The 16,742-nt window shown below is 40.3% G+C and overlaps 1 protein-coding gene and 1 long non-coding RNA gene across 2 annotated transcripts; one reads left to right on the top strand and one right to left on the bottom strand.

Moving 5' to 3' along the window:
* Positions 1-981: 981 nt before the first annotated feature.
* Positions 982-15,525, top strand: LOC115374664 (phosphatidylinositol 4,5-bisphosphate 3-kinase catalytic subunit alpha isoform). Its single transcript, XM_030073687.1, has 21 exons — positions 982-1,296; positions 2,352-2,763; positions 3,017-3,226; positions 3,393-3,643; positions 3,969-4,214; positions 4,859-4,944; positions 5,054-5,159; positions 5,435-5,587; positions 6,376-6,510; positions 7,785-7,909; positions 8,119-8,200; positions 8,535-8,699; positions 8,919-9,022; positions 9,409-9,580; positions 10,741-10,847; positions 11,347-11,468; positions 11,876-11,954; positions 12,451-12,621; positions 13,419-13,536; positions 13,635-13,786; positions 14,260-15,525. Exons 2-21 carry the CDS (start codon positions 2,412-2,414, stop codon positions 14,528-14,530), a joined length of 3,207 nt encoding a protein of 1,068 aa, XP_029929547.1. The 5' UTR covers positions 982-1,296; positions 2,352-2,411; the 3' UTR covers positions 14,531-15,525.
* On the bottom strand, positions 4,715-5,533 carry LOC115374665 (uncharacterized). Its single transcript, XR_003929637.1, has 2 exons — positions 5,418-5,533; positions 4,715-5,130 (listed from the first exon to the last, which is right to left on the bottom strand). It is a non-coding gene; the product is annotated as an uncharacterized LOC115374665 (long non-coding RNA).
* Positions 15,526-16,742: the final 1,217 nt, after the last annotated feature.

Raw genomic sequence — 16,742 nt, 5'->3', positions numbered from 1 at the left:
TTCAAACTCAGGGTTTTGGTCTTCTGTTGACTCAGTGTTTTAACCCTATAAAGCCTGAACTATGAAAGAATTGGCAGAAAATTCCTTTTTTTTTTTTTTATTAAATTGAACCCTTTATTTAGTCCTATAACAAAATGTTAAAAAAAAAAAAAAAAAAAAAAAAAAAAAAAAAAGATTTTTCAAAAAATATGTTATTACATATGGGTTTTCTGCTGTATCATATATGACAGTACTTGGAGACCCAATGGTATGGTCCAGTGTGAACAGGGGAAGTGTCCAAAGGTATACAACAGTATATTGGTCAAGTATTGATTAAACTGAAAACGGAATGTGTTATTTTATAACGTGTATCATATATGATACAAATGGCTTTATAGGGTTAAGGCACATAAATAGTACGTGTTGCGGGCTTGGATCTGAATCATAATAAAGCAGAGATACTGTTTAAAAAAAAAACAGCTAAAAATCTCTCATTTTCAAACTGATATATACATAAACTGCATTGCAGAAACGCATGCAAAACCCTTATAAGTATATAAGATAGAACGGACAGTCTTTGAAAACTCTTTTTCCCCCAGATATGTCAGGACAAACACAAATGCAATCAAATAAAAAAAAATGTTGCATCTTTTATCAAACCTTCTATATGTGCAGCTGCAATAGACGATTTTCTTCCTATCATATTTCTAAATGAAACGGAATCTGGAAAGACATGAATGAATGCCCTCATATATCCAGCAGAAATATTTCATTTTCCTCCACATTTCCTCTCCGGGCCAGCTGTCACACTCATGCATGCTGGAGAGAGAATTTCGCTTAAAGGCTTAGCACATGACTGTCTGTAGCTACAAATAGAAAGCATCTTTTGCAACTGTTTTCCTCATGTGATGTTTGGTGGCATTTCTTTGGAAGCATTTTATTCTCCTCTCTCGTCTCATTCATCACCGTGAACAAGCCGTTTCCCGTGCATTCCTCTCATCTTGTCTCATGACAAACTGCTTTCCCCACACACACCGACTTGTGTGGGAGGGCGGTCCATGAGGATGAGCCTGCTAGCCAGCTTCGAGCGAGCTAGCCGTCAGGAGCTAGCGTGCTACCAAATTGTGCAGTTTATTTCGGTACGGCACGATGAATAACATCATGGAGTGTTACAGGCGTACGCATCCACGATATATTAACAGCAACGCCGATAGCTAGGTGCATCTGTCTTGAAAAACTGGGCTGCCTCGACTTCGGACGACCGCTGCTTGGATGGAGTAGGGAGCTAGCAGCGCCTGGCCGAGACGTTAAGAACGGGTACGAGTGGGATTTACTCAGCTAGCCGAGGCTAATGCTAGTGCTAACCGACTAACGTTAGTGTCGCTGCTAACCGGCCAGCTATCTAGCTCTCTGCTAGAGGGACTTTCATATCAGTCGTTTCGTGTTTGGGTCATGAACTGTGTTATTTATAACGACACCGTTGACACTAACCACTGAGTTAATTTTCACCCCATTTATTGTAGTGAACCAAGTGCGAGGCAAACTCTTGATAGTGCAAATCAAATTGACTCGTTAAGTAAATTTGGCTAACCAAGTTAGCTAGCTCCGGAATAACACCTAGCATAACCCACCCAGCGGCAGGCAGCACAGCCCAATTTAGACGAGGTGACTGGCAAGCCTGGGCTAAAGCTAACGTTAGCATTGTTAGCTTTACTTAATGATGATAATGCTCGTTAGCTAACCTTAGCTGGTTTGTTTACATGCTTGTTTACAAGCCATATTACTCGACATCTGTATTCCTAGTTGACACCCCGCTTCTTGTCGCTCGCTATGAAGAAATGTCAGTATCTGTTACTTTTAGCACCAATGTAGTAAAACCGGAGTTGTTGACATTTTCTATCTTTGATGTGATGACATCTGTGTTAACATAAGGCGAGCTGTGTTGGAATGAATATGATAACGTCTAATCAGGAAAGAGCTGATTAGTAATAATATTTAGATGAATCGTGAACACACTAAATTAGTAACTTGTTGCTACAACCAGTCAAACTGAATCAAAATTGATGTTGCTAGATACATGTATTAACAGAGGCCAAACACAGTTTCTTTTCACAGTACACTCATGTATCACTGTCCTCTTCTGTCAAGTCAAGTAGAGCTTTTTCTTTAATTCAGCTATATCATGTTTTGATGAAATGCTTGACATCCCATGTTGTATAGAGTTTCCCCTTGACATGTATATTTAGTATCTTTTCATGCTGTCACTGCTACTCTACTGTCACTCCAGCGAAATGTTTACCACAAGCATTTGGAAATATTCTAAAAGGGTCAGTGGCTCTAATATCATTTTCTCTCTCTCTCTCTTTCACTAGGTTGACATTGCTCACCTTATAATTACCAGACATTGAAAAGAGCGGACTGCTGGCACAACCATGCCTCCCAGGCCATCCTCTGGAGAACTATGGGGTATGCACTTGATGCCCCCCAGCATCCTGGTGGACTGCCTTCTGCCAAATGGCATGATTCTCACATTGGAGTGCCTCAGGGAGGCCACGCTGATCACAGTCAAACATGAACTGTTCAAAGAGGCCAGGAAGTACCCTCTTCACCATCTGCTGCAAGAGGAGACCTCCTACATCTTTGTCAGTGTCACCCAGGAGGCAGAAAGGGAGGAGTTTTATGATGAGACCAGGAGGCTCTGTGACCTCAGGCTCTTTCAAGCTTTCCTCAAAGTCATTGAGCCAGTGGGCAACAGAGAGGAGAAAATTCTCAACAGAGAGATTGGTACGGATCTTGCCTCAGTCTACTCCTCCAGAAGCTAGTTTTGTACCAAGGGTTGTCTATGGAATGTCTTCCCAAGTGAAAACAATTAAAACATTATTCTTGGCTTGCATTATAGTGTGGCATGGCAGATGCTGATTTTCACAACCAGATGTTGTGAAATGCATCTTGAACTCATTTTTCTAATGATAATCATGAATACACGACCATAAAGTTAATTTCCATTAAATTATTTTCTTTTTCTTTGTTTGTGCAGGTTTTGCTATTGGGATGCCAATATGTGAGTTTGATCTGGTGAAAGACCCAGAAGTCCAGGACTTCAGAAGGAACATTTTGAATGTTTGCAAAGAGGCTGTAGACCTTAGAGACACTAACGGACCCCACAGTAGAGCCTTGTACGTCTATCCTCCCAACGTAGAATCCTCAGCAGAACTTCCCAAGCACATCTTCAATAAGCTAGATAAGGGTAAGTAATGTCGATCTGGGTTCCTTATCCAGGCCATATGTTATGAATGTCAAAATGCAAAAAGTACATTCTCAAACAGTAACATGTCGTCATTTTCTGTTTGCTCACTTAGCATAAAACAATAGCATATGTTAGATTAGATATTTAATTAAATTCTTTCTTTCAGGTCAAATAATTGTGGTGATATGGGTAATAGTGTCACCGAGCAATGACAAACAGAAGTACACCCTAAAGATCAACCATGACTGGGTGCCAGAGCAGGTGATTGCTGAAGCCATCAGAAAGAAGACGCGTAGCATGCTGCTGTCCCATGAGCAGCTAAAGATGTGTGTGCAGGAGTACCAGGGCAAGTACATCCTCAAGGTGTGCGGCTGCGACGAGTACTTGCTGGAGAAATACCCTCTGAGTCAGTATAAGGTAATCTAATCTAATCTCGGGCTAGCTGCAGCTGATGCTACTTAGTGTGAAAGAGAATCCACTTCAGATCAACTCAACATCCAATCCAAAGCAGCCGAGCATTCATCATTTTGACATGAATTGTGTCGTTACGAAATGTGCACCTGTAAAATGTGCTGCTGTGAGACTTGACTACAGACACATCATGTCATATAAACACAAATGGCAGGGTATTTTCAGTAGTAGCTAACTCATAATTGTAGCAAAGCTACACAGTGATAATCTACAAATGGTATGAACGACGTAAAGATGGCACTAATAATAGCCTTCTGTTTTTGCCCAACAGTACGTGCGTAGCTGTATCATGCTGGGCCGTATGCCCAACTTGATGCTAATGGCAAAAGACAGCCTGTATTCCCAGCTGCCTATGGACAACTTCACCATGCCATCATATGCACGACGAATCTCCACAGCAACGCCATACATGAACGGGGAAACGGCCACCAAGCCTTTGTGGACAATCAATGGAACGCTGAGGATCAGGATACTGTGTGCCACCTATGTCAATGTAAACATCAGAGACATTGACAAGGTACAAATCTACCAATTTGGTCCCATGACTGCCTTACCTTGCTTTTTGTAGAGATTCTCTGGTCTCCACTGTCCACCACTTGGGATGGTGCAAGTAAGGCTGGGTGATTATATTTAAGAGTAGGTATCATCTGGGTTGATTTTCTGAATTTATCAGGCTATTCTAGTTATTCTGGCATTTGCCTCTACCTGATTGGTCATCATATACATATGACCATTAATTGTTTATCAAAAATATCTTATGAACACACCAATATTCGTAATTACAATACTATCACAATATCTGTCGAGGTTTTCAGTTAGATATAATGTGATACTTTGTGTATGTTGCTCAGCACTGGGCAATGTGACAATGAGGTATGTCATTGTCACATTGCCCAGTCCAGTGTGAAGTCGATTGAATGAACGATTGCAGAGAAAATCGAAGGACAGGCATACATACAGACAGACAGAGATTCCTCAGTTTATATTTAGATGCTGACCAACATCTCACTGTTAAAAGGCATGCTTATCTTTAGTAAGCTTTGGGATACTGGAAGATATTTTATATTGTCCTTCACTTCATCCAGTCAGAAATGAAGTGAGAGAGATCTTTCTCATAAGATAGATAACTGTAGAATTGTATTGTCCTTGTTGCTGTTCTAGATCTACGTCAGGACAGGGATATACCATGGAGGGGAGCAGCTGTGTGACAATGTAAACACTCAGCGCGTGCCGTGCTCAAACCCCAGGTAGTACACAACTGGGAGTCCATCAGATGGTGTTGCTCTCAGGTAGCTCTCGCCTTGCTCAGCTGCAGTGTTTTGATTTTGGAAATGTTTTCGTCTCTGTTCCTTCCAGGTGGAACGAGTGGCTGAGCTACGACATGTACATTCCAGACATCCCCCGTGCTGCCCGGCTCTGCCTCTCCATCTGCTCTGTGAAAGGCAGGAAGGGAGCAAAAGAGGTGAGCAGAGCAGTCTTCTTTTAATAGTGCTGAAAATGCTGTAATTTCTGTTGGAACATTGATTGAAAATTGATTTTGTGAAGATATTTTTTCCTGTTGTTTTTGTTGTGTTTGATTAAATCAAAAAGGTCGACAAATTAGATGAATGTAAGCGTGGGAAATAGACAACTTTCATGTGTTTAGCTTTGTACCTGTCCATTCTGTAGCCCAGAGCTGTTGTTTTTATCTGTATAATCATTTTAACATGCAGCATCTTACTTGTGTTTACATTTTAGGAGCACTGTCCTCTAGCATGGGGCAACGTCAACCTGTTTGACTATACCCACACACTCGTGGCAGGGAAGATGGCTCTTAACCTATGGCCCGTTCCCCATGGCTTGGAGGATCTCCTCAATCCTATCGGCGTCACAGGCTCTAACCCTAACAAGGTGAACAAAACAAAACAAAACAAACAAACAAACAAAATGACTCACCCATTGTTTTGTGATTCCAGTTCTTTTTTCCAAATATTAATGTGATGGTGAGGTTTAAATTACAACCAGACATTGTATTTATCTGCTTTCTCCTGTTGGATTATTTTTTGCCAGGAACCCAGACAACCTGTGGTTTCTGGTCTCCTTTTGAAGTAGCAAAAGTGTTTTTGCAAAACTTATTTGTTTGTGATTAGATGCTGGAACCTCTTGTGTGGTAAAGTTATTTTTGGGTGACCTTAACTGACATTGATACAGTGAACACGGTCATAATGTTTTATGAGCTGTGTTTCTGAATGACACACACACACACACACACACAATAATTATGTTTGAAATTTTTAGGGACCAACCACACACAAACTGACTTTAGACATGCTGCTAGGCAGAGCTAAATATATTGAATGTCAAAAACACAGAATTGTCACATCAATCGTAGCGTCAGTAACATAAAAAAGAATGAAATATATACACACCGCCATGTTTTCTCAGTATTTCCCTTTTTATTCAAATGTGTATTATGCATGGGTCGTCTCCTGATCATTAAGCCTCATGACCTAGTTCTGCAGAGCTGGTGACAACCCGCAAACTTTCAGCGCTGGGCATAAGCTGCCTTGATTTAAGCAACCAAGCTTCTTATCCCACTTAATTAATTACTCATTGACCCATCGTCCTCTCCAAAGGTGCCTTTGTTTGTAAGCACCATGAATGACCTTTTTCCTTTTCTTTGCTTTTGAAACACACAGGAAACCCCTTGTTTGGAGCTGGAGTTTGACCATTTCAGTTCCCCTGTCAAATTCCCTGATATGACCACCATTGAGGAGCATGCAAACTGGAATATATCCAGAGAGCTTGGCTTTAATTACTGCCACAGCGGTTTGGTAAGCCAACAAGCATTTGTGCACTGGTTTTATGTGTATTATTATGGGTAGATTCATTATGACAGGTGGTTTTAGTTTTATGCAGACTTCATCATCACATAAACATAGTCACTTAATCGTGTCAATTGGTATGTTTCAGATTTACTCCTATGGGAAGACCTTATGTTAATCATTTTAGAATAAACCAACCACTGCCACCCTGGTTGACAATTCAGTCTTCATCAGAAAGGCGGAACATTTATCTTTAATGTACACTGTTTTAACCAGAAACGCAACTGTGCTGCTTGTCTCATAATTCCAGCAAATCCGTATGGTAGCCTGACATTATACATTGGTAATTAAAATAGGTCGCAAAATCTTGCATCATATGCCGTTGTGTTTTATTGATTTTTTTCAGTGTCCAAAAACATGTTTCCAGACTGCTAATGGATTTTCTGATTGCCAAGTAGTCTATAAAAAAGGACCCTGTAGTTGAATCTTAGTTTTGAAAAGCCAGATCAGATTTGGTTGTGATGTATGTTTGTACGTAATATTCATTCACACATTACAGGCACATAGATGTGTGTTACTGATAGATGAATTATGGAGAAACGGCATTTCTGGTTATCAGCGCCTTCTTGTTATGAGTAGAATTAATATAACCAAAACAAACAAACAAACAAACAAAAAAACAAAAAAACGCAGAGACTAACTATATACTAGGCCTGCGAAAATTAGTCCATATTTAAGTTTTGCATCTGTTTTAGTTACTGGCTTTATTTCGGCCTGTTACACTTTATAGTTTTGGCAGTTGTAACTGTTTACAAACAACTGTTGTGCGCAATAATCAGTAGACCCCCAGTCAGCAGATAGTGGTCACGTACCAGGTGGGCTAATTGACGAAAACAATGGATGCTTCACTACACAAATCCAAAATTTGATCATCGCAGTCACCAGTTATAAACACAGAAAACAACTTATCACTTGCATGTAAACAGGTGGCTTCCACTTACCTTTTAACTGATAGAGAAAAATAATAAAATTTAACAAAACATTGTACAAAAACATGAGTCAGTGACATTCGTACAAGTGTTTTGTGTGTATGTGTTGTGTGTGTGTATGTGTGTGTGTGTGTGTGTGTGTGTGTGTGTGTGTGTGTGTGTGTGTGTGTGTGTGTGTGTGTGTGCACGTCTCTGTAAATGCACCATGCAATGCAGCTGCAGCTGTCTGAATCTTGAATTACATTCTCAACTGTTTCAGTACATTTTTTTTTATTGTGTTACATGGTATAAAAGAGCAACAGGCTGGCACGTGACAACCCCCTGACAGACAGTGACAGTGAACAACTACGTCTGGTATGTAACAGAGACCCGCTGTCTGAAATCACTGAGCAGGAAAAAGACTTCCTATGGAGGCACAGGTAATGTGTCTGATGCTGATACACATGTACTGTTATATTTCATTTCGGATTTATGAAGGGTAGATTGAGTTAACAATGGGTTTAAACAATCCTTTACCCAAACAAGGACATGTTACAACATGTTACAAAGTAATTGCATATATAAGTAATCTGACATTTAAAAAAAACAAAACACTAAAAAAACATAACCTCTCTCCAATCTGTTTTAGGCATCAATGTGTCAGTATGCCCGAGATCCTCCCCAAGATCCTTTTGGCTGTGAAATGGAACTCCAGAGATGAGGTTGCACAGGTAAGCCAAGATCAGGTTTCTGCTGCTGACACAGCCTTATTTTGAAGGACAACACATGGGCAAACGGATATGCAGTGGGCCTTTTTGTTACATTGATGCAACTCAACAGATTTTATGCAGATGGTGCAGTATAACGCAACTTTTTTATGCATTCTAGGATTTTATAAAATTGCAAGTATGCTAAAAGAAAAGTGTACACACACACACACACACACACACACACACACACACACCCATATATAGGGGTGTATGTGTGTATATAGATATAGATATAGATGTAGGTATTTTTTAACTATCTGCTTGCACTGAACACCTTTCTGTCCACTCTCTCTAGATGTATTGCCTTCTGAAGGACTGGCCAGCTATTAAGCCAGAACAAGCAATGGAGTTACTGGATTGCAACTTCCCTGATCCTATGATCAGAGAGTTTGCCGTGAAGTGCCTTGAGAAATACCTAACCGATGACAGACTCTCGCAATACCTCATTCAACTGGTTCAGGTGTGGTGCATCTTCATTAATGTGCTGGCTGTCCTGTAAATATGTATGAAACGGGTAGTATGAAGCCAGCTGTTCATGGCATGTCAATCTGTTAAGGTCATTAAACACTGAGCCCTCAGCTTGATACTTTGCAGTATTTAGGGGCATAGAAATGTTTCCATGATGTTGCCATGTGTGTATGTAAACAGACTGTGGTGTCATCCTTTTTTCTGTGCTCAGGTTCTGAAATATGAGCAGTACCTTGATAACCCACTTGCACGGTTCCTGCTGAAAAAGGCATTGACCAATCAGAGGATAGGACACTTCTTCTTCTGGCATTTAAAGTGAGTTGATTTTAAAAGGTCTCCCAGACAAATGGAGTCGTTTGTATGCGAGTTGAAAGGTTATGTGATTTCTTTAATGTCACCCGACTGTCTGGTCTCAGATCCTGCTATACCTGTTGAATTTAAGTTACATGGAAAAAGCTGATCACGGTCAATATTTAAGAATACTGTGCATGTGTTAAGCAAACAGGAGGTAAGTGCACTCCTCAGTGTTACAGGCTCAGCCTAAAGCACAAAGTACTCTGAGGCATCATTCAATTTTGGAGTTCTTCCTTTCTCTATTGATTTAAATTACTATATGTTGTCTGTATGGAGGCTCATACCTTTTCCATCAGGATGCAAGCAGATTGTTCACAGCTCTCCATTTCTTTCCTCAATGTCTGCAGGTCTGAGATGCACAATAAGACAGTGAGCCAGCGGTTTGGCCTGCTGCTGGAGTCCTACTGCCGGGCTTGTGGCATGTACCTGAAGCACCTGAGCAGACAGGTGGAGGCCATGGAGAAGCTCATCAATCTCACCGACCTCCTAAAGCAGGAGAAAAAGGATGAGGCACAGAAGGTAACCAGACTGCTGCCAGCTGTTGCTTGTGATCCACTGAGTTACAGCAAATGGCCAAATGGAACTTTTAACTTATGCCTTACAAGGGGCACAGCTTGATGTAGATCCTTTTAAATTAGGATAGAAATCGAGCAATAACCACAGCTGGTACTGTCTTGGAGGTCTGTTTGGGGGAGTGGAGGCCCACTAATGATAATGTATACACTAGGACCAGAAAAAGAGACGTGTGTAATAGATACTTGAATCCATGCATTGAGGAAGCTTCTCGGATGAGTGCAAAACATCTTCAAGATTGGCCCAGTTGCTTTTATTACTTGTAGATATACCATTATCTGGATGATTGATCTGGAAACCTGCACTGATTTATTCACTGATAATATAGCCAAAGGTAAAAAAAAAAAGTCTAATAACATGTAGTTTTGCTTAAAAAAAATTAACTTGACATAGTAAACAATTTTGTCTTTAGTGTCAGCTCACTTAACCTAACCAAAATCAATTTAGGCTATGTAGATTGAAACAAGGAAGCATCATTTTTGTGGGTTAGCCAATAAAATAAAGTGGTTACTCCGTACGCTGCCATACTGTATTTTTTTGGTCATGCCTACCTTTATCTTTAATGTACACTGTTTTTTTTTTAGCTGAGAACCACAGAACAAGGTTCTCCTGGTTGAGGCGTACATCTCCTCCTCAGAACCAGCTGAGTTTTGAATTTGCTTAGCTCATGTTACTCATGTTAGCAAAGCAACAAGCATTAACCTTGCCATGTACTACCACCTAAGGATTAGCTATTGTACTGTGTATATCAGGTGTGTTACCAGTGACCTAAGCAGGAGCCACAGATGGCTAAAAAGCTGACTTCAAACACAAAGTTGATCAGCTGTGTCAGATGAAATGACAAGTGGCCAGCCAAAAACAGCACACAGAATAACCTTGTCCACTCAGCACTGTTCAGAGCTCAGGTCATAAGTTTCAAAATGTCATTGACTGTTTTCAGATGTTGTTGCTAAGAGATGTGGACCTCCAGCATGGCCACCAGAGGGTGTATTACATCACCTGAAAGCTCCCTTTGATGCAGCGTCGTTACTATGAAAGGCTCAGAAATCCTCAGGCTGTGTATTACCAGTGTATTATTAACAGATCCAGTCTTTTGTCTCCTTTAGGTTCAAATGAAGTTTCTGGTTGAGCAGATGAGAAGGCCTGACTACATGGATGCACTACAAAGTTTCACCTCTCCTCTGAATCCAGCACATCAGCTGGGCAACCTCCGGTACGTTAGCAGCCACTCTTACCTAACTCGTTCCCTTTCTCATCATAAATGGGCAACCAATAATACAGTTAAATGTCTTTTTCCTTTTTTTCTGAAGTTGCTTTTCACAAATGGTTAACATATAGCACCCATATAACATGAAAACAACTATGCTGTGTTTTTGAACAAAGCTTATCTAATGGGGAAAAAGTGTATTTATTGCTGCAAGGAACAGCCCCTTTTTACAATCAGATTGTTTTTAACCCAACATCACATAGCTGGGTTAAGTGTGTGTGTGTGTGTGTGTGTGTGTGTGTGTTATTTTGAATTAACAGCCATAAAGATGGGTTAGGTCCCATGTTTATTCATGTTTTTGAAATTTATAGGGTTTTGTAAATACAATGTTCCATCATTTCTCAGGGTTCATTGTTTCACTGTCTTCCTTTTATCTGTTGTTTTTGTGTGTGTGTGTGTGTGTGTGTGTGTGTTCCTTATGATATCCATGTACTGTTTGTGTCAGCCTGGAGGAATGTAGGATGATGTCATCAGCCAAGCGACCGCTGTGGCTCAACTGGGAGAACCCAGATATGATGTCAGAACTTCTCTTCCAGAGTAATGAGATCATCTTTAAAAATGGAGATGGTAAGCTCTGCCTGTCTTTTACCTTTCTATTTATCTCCCTCATTCTGTCTCTCTGTTTATCTTTCCATGTGTTTCTCTATCTCTTTCCCTCTGCACACACACACACTTGAATATGCTGTTGTTGAACATGCAGCATAATTCACAGCCTGAGCCAGCCTGCAAGGCATATGGCATCCAAATGCAAACACAACCTCATCTGTGCACTTTACACAGTACACAGACAAGAACAAGTCGTGTTATTTGAATTGCACTCTATTGCAGCCCCATGTATGACCAAACTAACTTTGACAGCCATGTTCCATAATGCATCATGGAGTTGATCAAAGAGTTGCTAAACAGCTTATATTCGCCTCGCACTCATCCACTCTGCTCATCTCATTTCTGCCTCCCTTACCCTCCCTCTCCAGATCTGAGGCAGGACATGCTGACGCTGCAGATCATTAGGATAATGGAGAACATCTGGCAGAACCAGGGGCTTGATCTCAGGTAGGCACCGCTCTTTACCATGACAACAAGGATGCAGGTAGACATGGACAGGCACTGAATACCCTCCATGTTCTGTACTCCATGCCTGAATGTAGATTAGCTACAACCTCTGCCACCTACCCCAATTCATTATATACGAAGTCCATTACTACTATGGGTGAGTGGTGTAGTTAGAATGAGGTACACAGAGAGTCCATGTAGGTCAGCTGCTCCATGTGCCACTGTATGCTTTGATGGATCTGGAGAAGTCGGTGCACAGTGATTTCAATTTGCAATCTTGCTCCTCTATGGCTGCTTGACTGCTTCGTCTTCTGCTAATGGTTTCTATGATGGGATGTGGTACCAATATTTGTTTGACCTCGAGGTAAAATAAAAGACATCAAATACACGGTTCAGTGTAATTGGATTCTGGTTTATATGCGTGTTCAAATGCAGACCTATCTCACCTTTGTTCCCTTTATTCATCCAAGTATTTCTTCACTATTTTTATTTTCAGGATGCTGCCGTATGGCTGCCTGTCCATCGGTGACTGTGTGGGTTTGATTGAGGTGGTAAGAAACTCTCATACCATCATGCAGATCCAGTGTAAAGGAGGCCTAAAGGGGGCGCTGCAGTTCAACAGCCACACACTGCACCAGTGGCTCAAGGATAAGAACAGGGGAGAGATGTAAGTGGAACAAACAGTTATAATATTCTCTGGTACTGGCAGTAGTGGTAGTTTAGAGCAGAATTATAAAGCCTCGCCAGCTACACTACAGGTGTTTTTATAAATTAAGTTTTAAATTAGGTAATATCATTTATAAATTACCTTTTATATATGCAAAGTACTGATGGGATTGCTGACATGGATTTCCTCAGTCTGAATATTATGCATAACTTAATATGCATTACAACTTTGTTCTCTGATTGGTTTTTGGGAATATAGTCGTGCTTAATGATAAAATGATACCGACAGTTATTTTGATTAAATTTTCTGCGATTCTTAAGTAAAACCAACTCAATAACATTTTGATAATTAGCATAGCAGAGTTTCTCTCAGCTTTAATGGTTTTCAACCTGGGCCTTATTGTCATCTCATTTTTGCCATCATAACAATTGATGGTGTAACAATAGCACTCGCACTGCAGTTAAAGATAGTTACAGTGTTGAAAAATGAGATTAAGAAACAATTTCACTCCCACTTGCTGTTTGTTTTATTGTTTATTTTTTTCCAGTAACAAATATGTATTTTAAATGAAAGGTGACTGCGTGATATATTTATCTTTTTATTCAGGAGCAAAATGAACTCTTCGAACTTGACATAAATAGTGATTTTTCTATTTATCATGATAAGAATCAATACCACCTTATTTTCAGCCATATTGCCCTGGCTAGGCAATAGATTTATCAAATAGGGATTCGTGGTATCATACAGTTGTTAAACTGTGTGTGATTGAAGTGTTTTGTATGTATTTTATTTTTTAGGTATGACCAGGCCATAGATCTATTCACAAGGTCGTGTGCAGGCTACTGTGTAGCCACCTTTATTCTGGGCATAGGAGACCGACACAATAGCAACATTATGGTCAAAGACGATGGGCAGGTAAAGATTATATTTGGACATCTTTTCTATTTTGGTAGTCTTTTTGAATTTAGTGTCTCATAATTGTTCAATTTCTATCTTTTTTTATCTTTTCAAAGCTGTTCCACATAGACTTTGGCCATTTCCTTGATCACAAAAAGAAGAAGTTTGGGTACAAGAGAGAACGTGTACCGTTCGTGCTGACGCAGGACTTCTTGATCGTTATTAGTAAAGGAACCCAGGAGTGCACCAAAACAAGAGAGTTTGAGAGGTAACAAGTGCGCTTGACATGACTTAATTACCATAAAATGATAATTAATAGGGAGTTTTAAAACACACCAAAATTTTAGAATTGTGATTCCCAAATTTTACATTTGTTTTTAATCCTGTATAATTTTATATTTAAATACATAAAAACATTGCTAATTGATTTGTTTTCTTGATGCCCACCTGGTTGGCTCCTGTTGTGCACACCTGACTGTCCAGAAAGCCCCCTGCTGTCTGTATTTCTTCTCAAGATTTCTTCCAATTTTTTCCCATAATTCAGTTTTTTTCTCACTCACTATGAATGTTGAAGTCAGGGTTTTTTTTTTTTCCTGTTCTGTTTGTTGTAAATTAGTGCACCTGTAAACAGTGATTTTGGACTGTGAATAAACTTAAACTTGAATTTGTAGAAGCTCTCACTCCACCCTCTACACCAGCTTCTTCCCACTCTTATCATGTATTCCCTCTGTCCCTCATCAGGTTTCAGGAGATGTGCTACAAGGCCTACTTGGCCATCCGGCAGCATGCCAACCTTTTCATCAATCTCTTCTCCATGATGCTGGGCTCAGGGATGCCTGAGCTGCAGTCGTTCGATGACATTGCTTACATCCGAAAGACCCTGGCCCTGGACAAGTCTGAGCAGGAAGCCCTTGACTACTTCATGAAGCAGATGAACGATGCCCACCACGGCGGCTGGACCACCAAGATGGACTGGATCTTCCACACAATCCGCCAGCATGCCATGAACTGAAATAGCACCCAGAAGATGGGAGAAGAGACAAGCAAAGGAGAGTGGCAACCATTGCACGCCTTGAACTAAGAAGCGATGAGGGCGAGTGATTTTTGCCATTCACACTAAGGCCTAGATAATACTATTTCTGCCAGTGTGTGACTCTGAACATCACCTGCCAGCACACCCTAAAGTAAGGGTGCTGAGAAGGCTATTTCAGGGACATTAATGCTTAAATGCTCCTGTTTCTACAGGCATTTGAATATCATCTCCCTGCACTATGAACCTAAGAGAGCAGGGTGGATTTATATTTCATCAGTCTTCTTCATTGGAGCGAGACAAGTATCGTGGACCTTGACGAAAATGGCCTTCTTCATGTGTACAAACTATGGGCACTTTCTTTTTTGTTTTAACATCTCAACCCATCAGCATTGAGGAATGGGGCATCAACATGAAATGGTGTACTATGAACGTAGCTGGCTTTTTTTCCCCATTATGAACAAAGAAATCATAACTACATTGTCCCCACTACCTGATGTCGGCACGTGCAGCCAGCCTGGTGGTCGTCATCTGAGACAAAGCAGAATGCAGGGATGCTGTTGTCCAGCTGGGCAGGCGCCCACAAAATCCTGATTACCCCCCACCATTTTGGCAACAATCAGTACTCTAATTACAGGACTGACAGTGTGTCACTACTAGCAGGATGTCTGTTGATGAAACACTAAACTAGCATTTAACACGTTTGAAGCATGTTTGCTTCATCTGAAATGATGACTATTGATCATTATTTATAACCTACACATGGTCTGCCCTCAGTTTAGAGATCATGTCATGACAAATTCCTGACATCTGAGATTTTGTACAGCAGTATATTCTTGGTCTTGTATGCATACTGTGCACATATTATTATTATTATTCCTTTTCAAGTCTTTATTTTCTACTGAGCCAAAGTACTAGACGTGTAACCCCACTACTCGGCAGTCTTATTGTTAAAAAAAGAAAAAGAACAGAAAAAGTCACTACTATTCCAATCCCGTGTGTATTCATAGCACTGATCTCTGCAGTATTTGTTTGTTTTGTTTTGTTTGTCTATCAGTATTATTCTGTGTCAGATGTTGAGGCACAAAAGTCTGTCATCCATCCCACACAGTTGGGACACAGAAGGACTTGAGAAAACCCTTTGAGGCTTGAGGGTGGCCAGCTGTATGACATGTTTTGAATTGATTCTCTTTGTTCTTCAGTTGATTATTTTTTTCCATTTTGGAATGGTAAGGAGTGCAGGGGAAAGGATGTGCAATGTTCTCACTGTATGCTGTGCTGTTACACTATGCAAAGTTGTGGTCTTAATGTGTACTGTACACTGCAAAGATGTTAGGTTGATGTCAGAATTAAGAGAGAAAAGTCTCCCTCAATCTTGGAAACTATCAACTATCATCATGACGACAATTTAGTCTTTGGGGTTGAGGGTCAATATTGCGGGTATGCAGTATTTTCCGGTGTAGCTGCTGGCTGCTGGCTTCCATTTAGTTTTCCATTTCCGTTTCTTCTCCTGCTTGAGTCAAATGTTTCTCCACACAATACACAAACATTGATACTTGATATAAGATTTTTTAAATCCAGACATTTTGGCCAATGTGTTCAGCCTCCATCCTGCATAATACCACTTGGACTACAATGGAAACAAACCAGAACATAGCAAAATCTTGTCCCTTACCACACACACACACACACACACACACACACATGCATATATTGTGTGTGCATGTGTGTGTGTATGCATACACACACACACACACACATACACGGTCTCCCTCAATGTGCTGTCATAGCCATTAGAGGTGTCAGAGAACTTTAAACTTTTACAGACAGTACATGGAAGAAAAAAAAATGCACAATTATGCACTGTAACAGTATCACCGATTTCTTCCCAACTCTGAAAAAGAACTGTGAGAAAGAACTTTTGACCCTGCCTTTTACTTCTTAATCACCAGATTTTCTTCCTTTGGAGCATTAACTTTCGTCATTGTTTTTCCTTTGTGGAACATCTAGCCATCTGAAAAATATGTTTTAAGTTGTTCTGTTTTGCTTCAGCCTCTTTGTTCTAGATCTGAAGTTGACATAGTGCGTATAACATTTATGAGATAGCTTTTTCTTCCTCCTTATGTTTGCTGTATAATCCCCAAATTATGAAAGTTGATCCGGGGAGAGAAATGTAATCAAAGTGAATTTTGTG

This window comes from Myripristis murdjan, chromosome 17, assembly GCF_902150065.1.
Source record: "Myripristis murdjan chromosome 17, fMyrMur1.1, whole genome shotgun sequence".
NCBI lineage: Eukaryota > Metazoa > Chordata > Actinopteri > Holocentriformes > Holocentridae > Myripristis > Myripristis murdjan.
The sequence above is the reverse complement of the archived record's forward strand: the minus strand, read 5'-3'. Positions and strand labels throughout refer to the sequence as shown.

What these genes read in the sequence shown, in the direction of transcription:
- LOC115374664 (XM_030073687.1), top strand. Translation starts at nt 2,412, where the DNA reads ATGCCTCCCAGGCCATCCTCTGGAGAACTATGGGGTATGCACTTGATG. An exon ending in AATTCTCAACAGAGAGATTG is followed by an intron (nt 2,764 to 3,016) that starts GTACGGATCTTG and finishes TTGTTTGTGCAG; the next exon opens with GTTTTGCTATTGGGATGCCA. An exon ending in CCAGAGATGAGGTTGCACAG is followed by an intron (nt 8,201 to 8,534) that starts GTAAGCCAAGAT and finishes CACTCTCTCTAG; the next exon opens with ATGTATTGCCTTCTGAAGGA.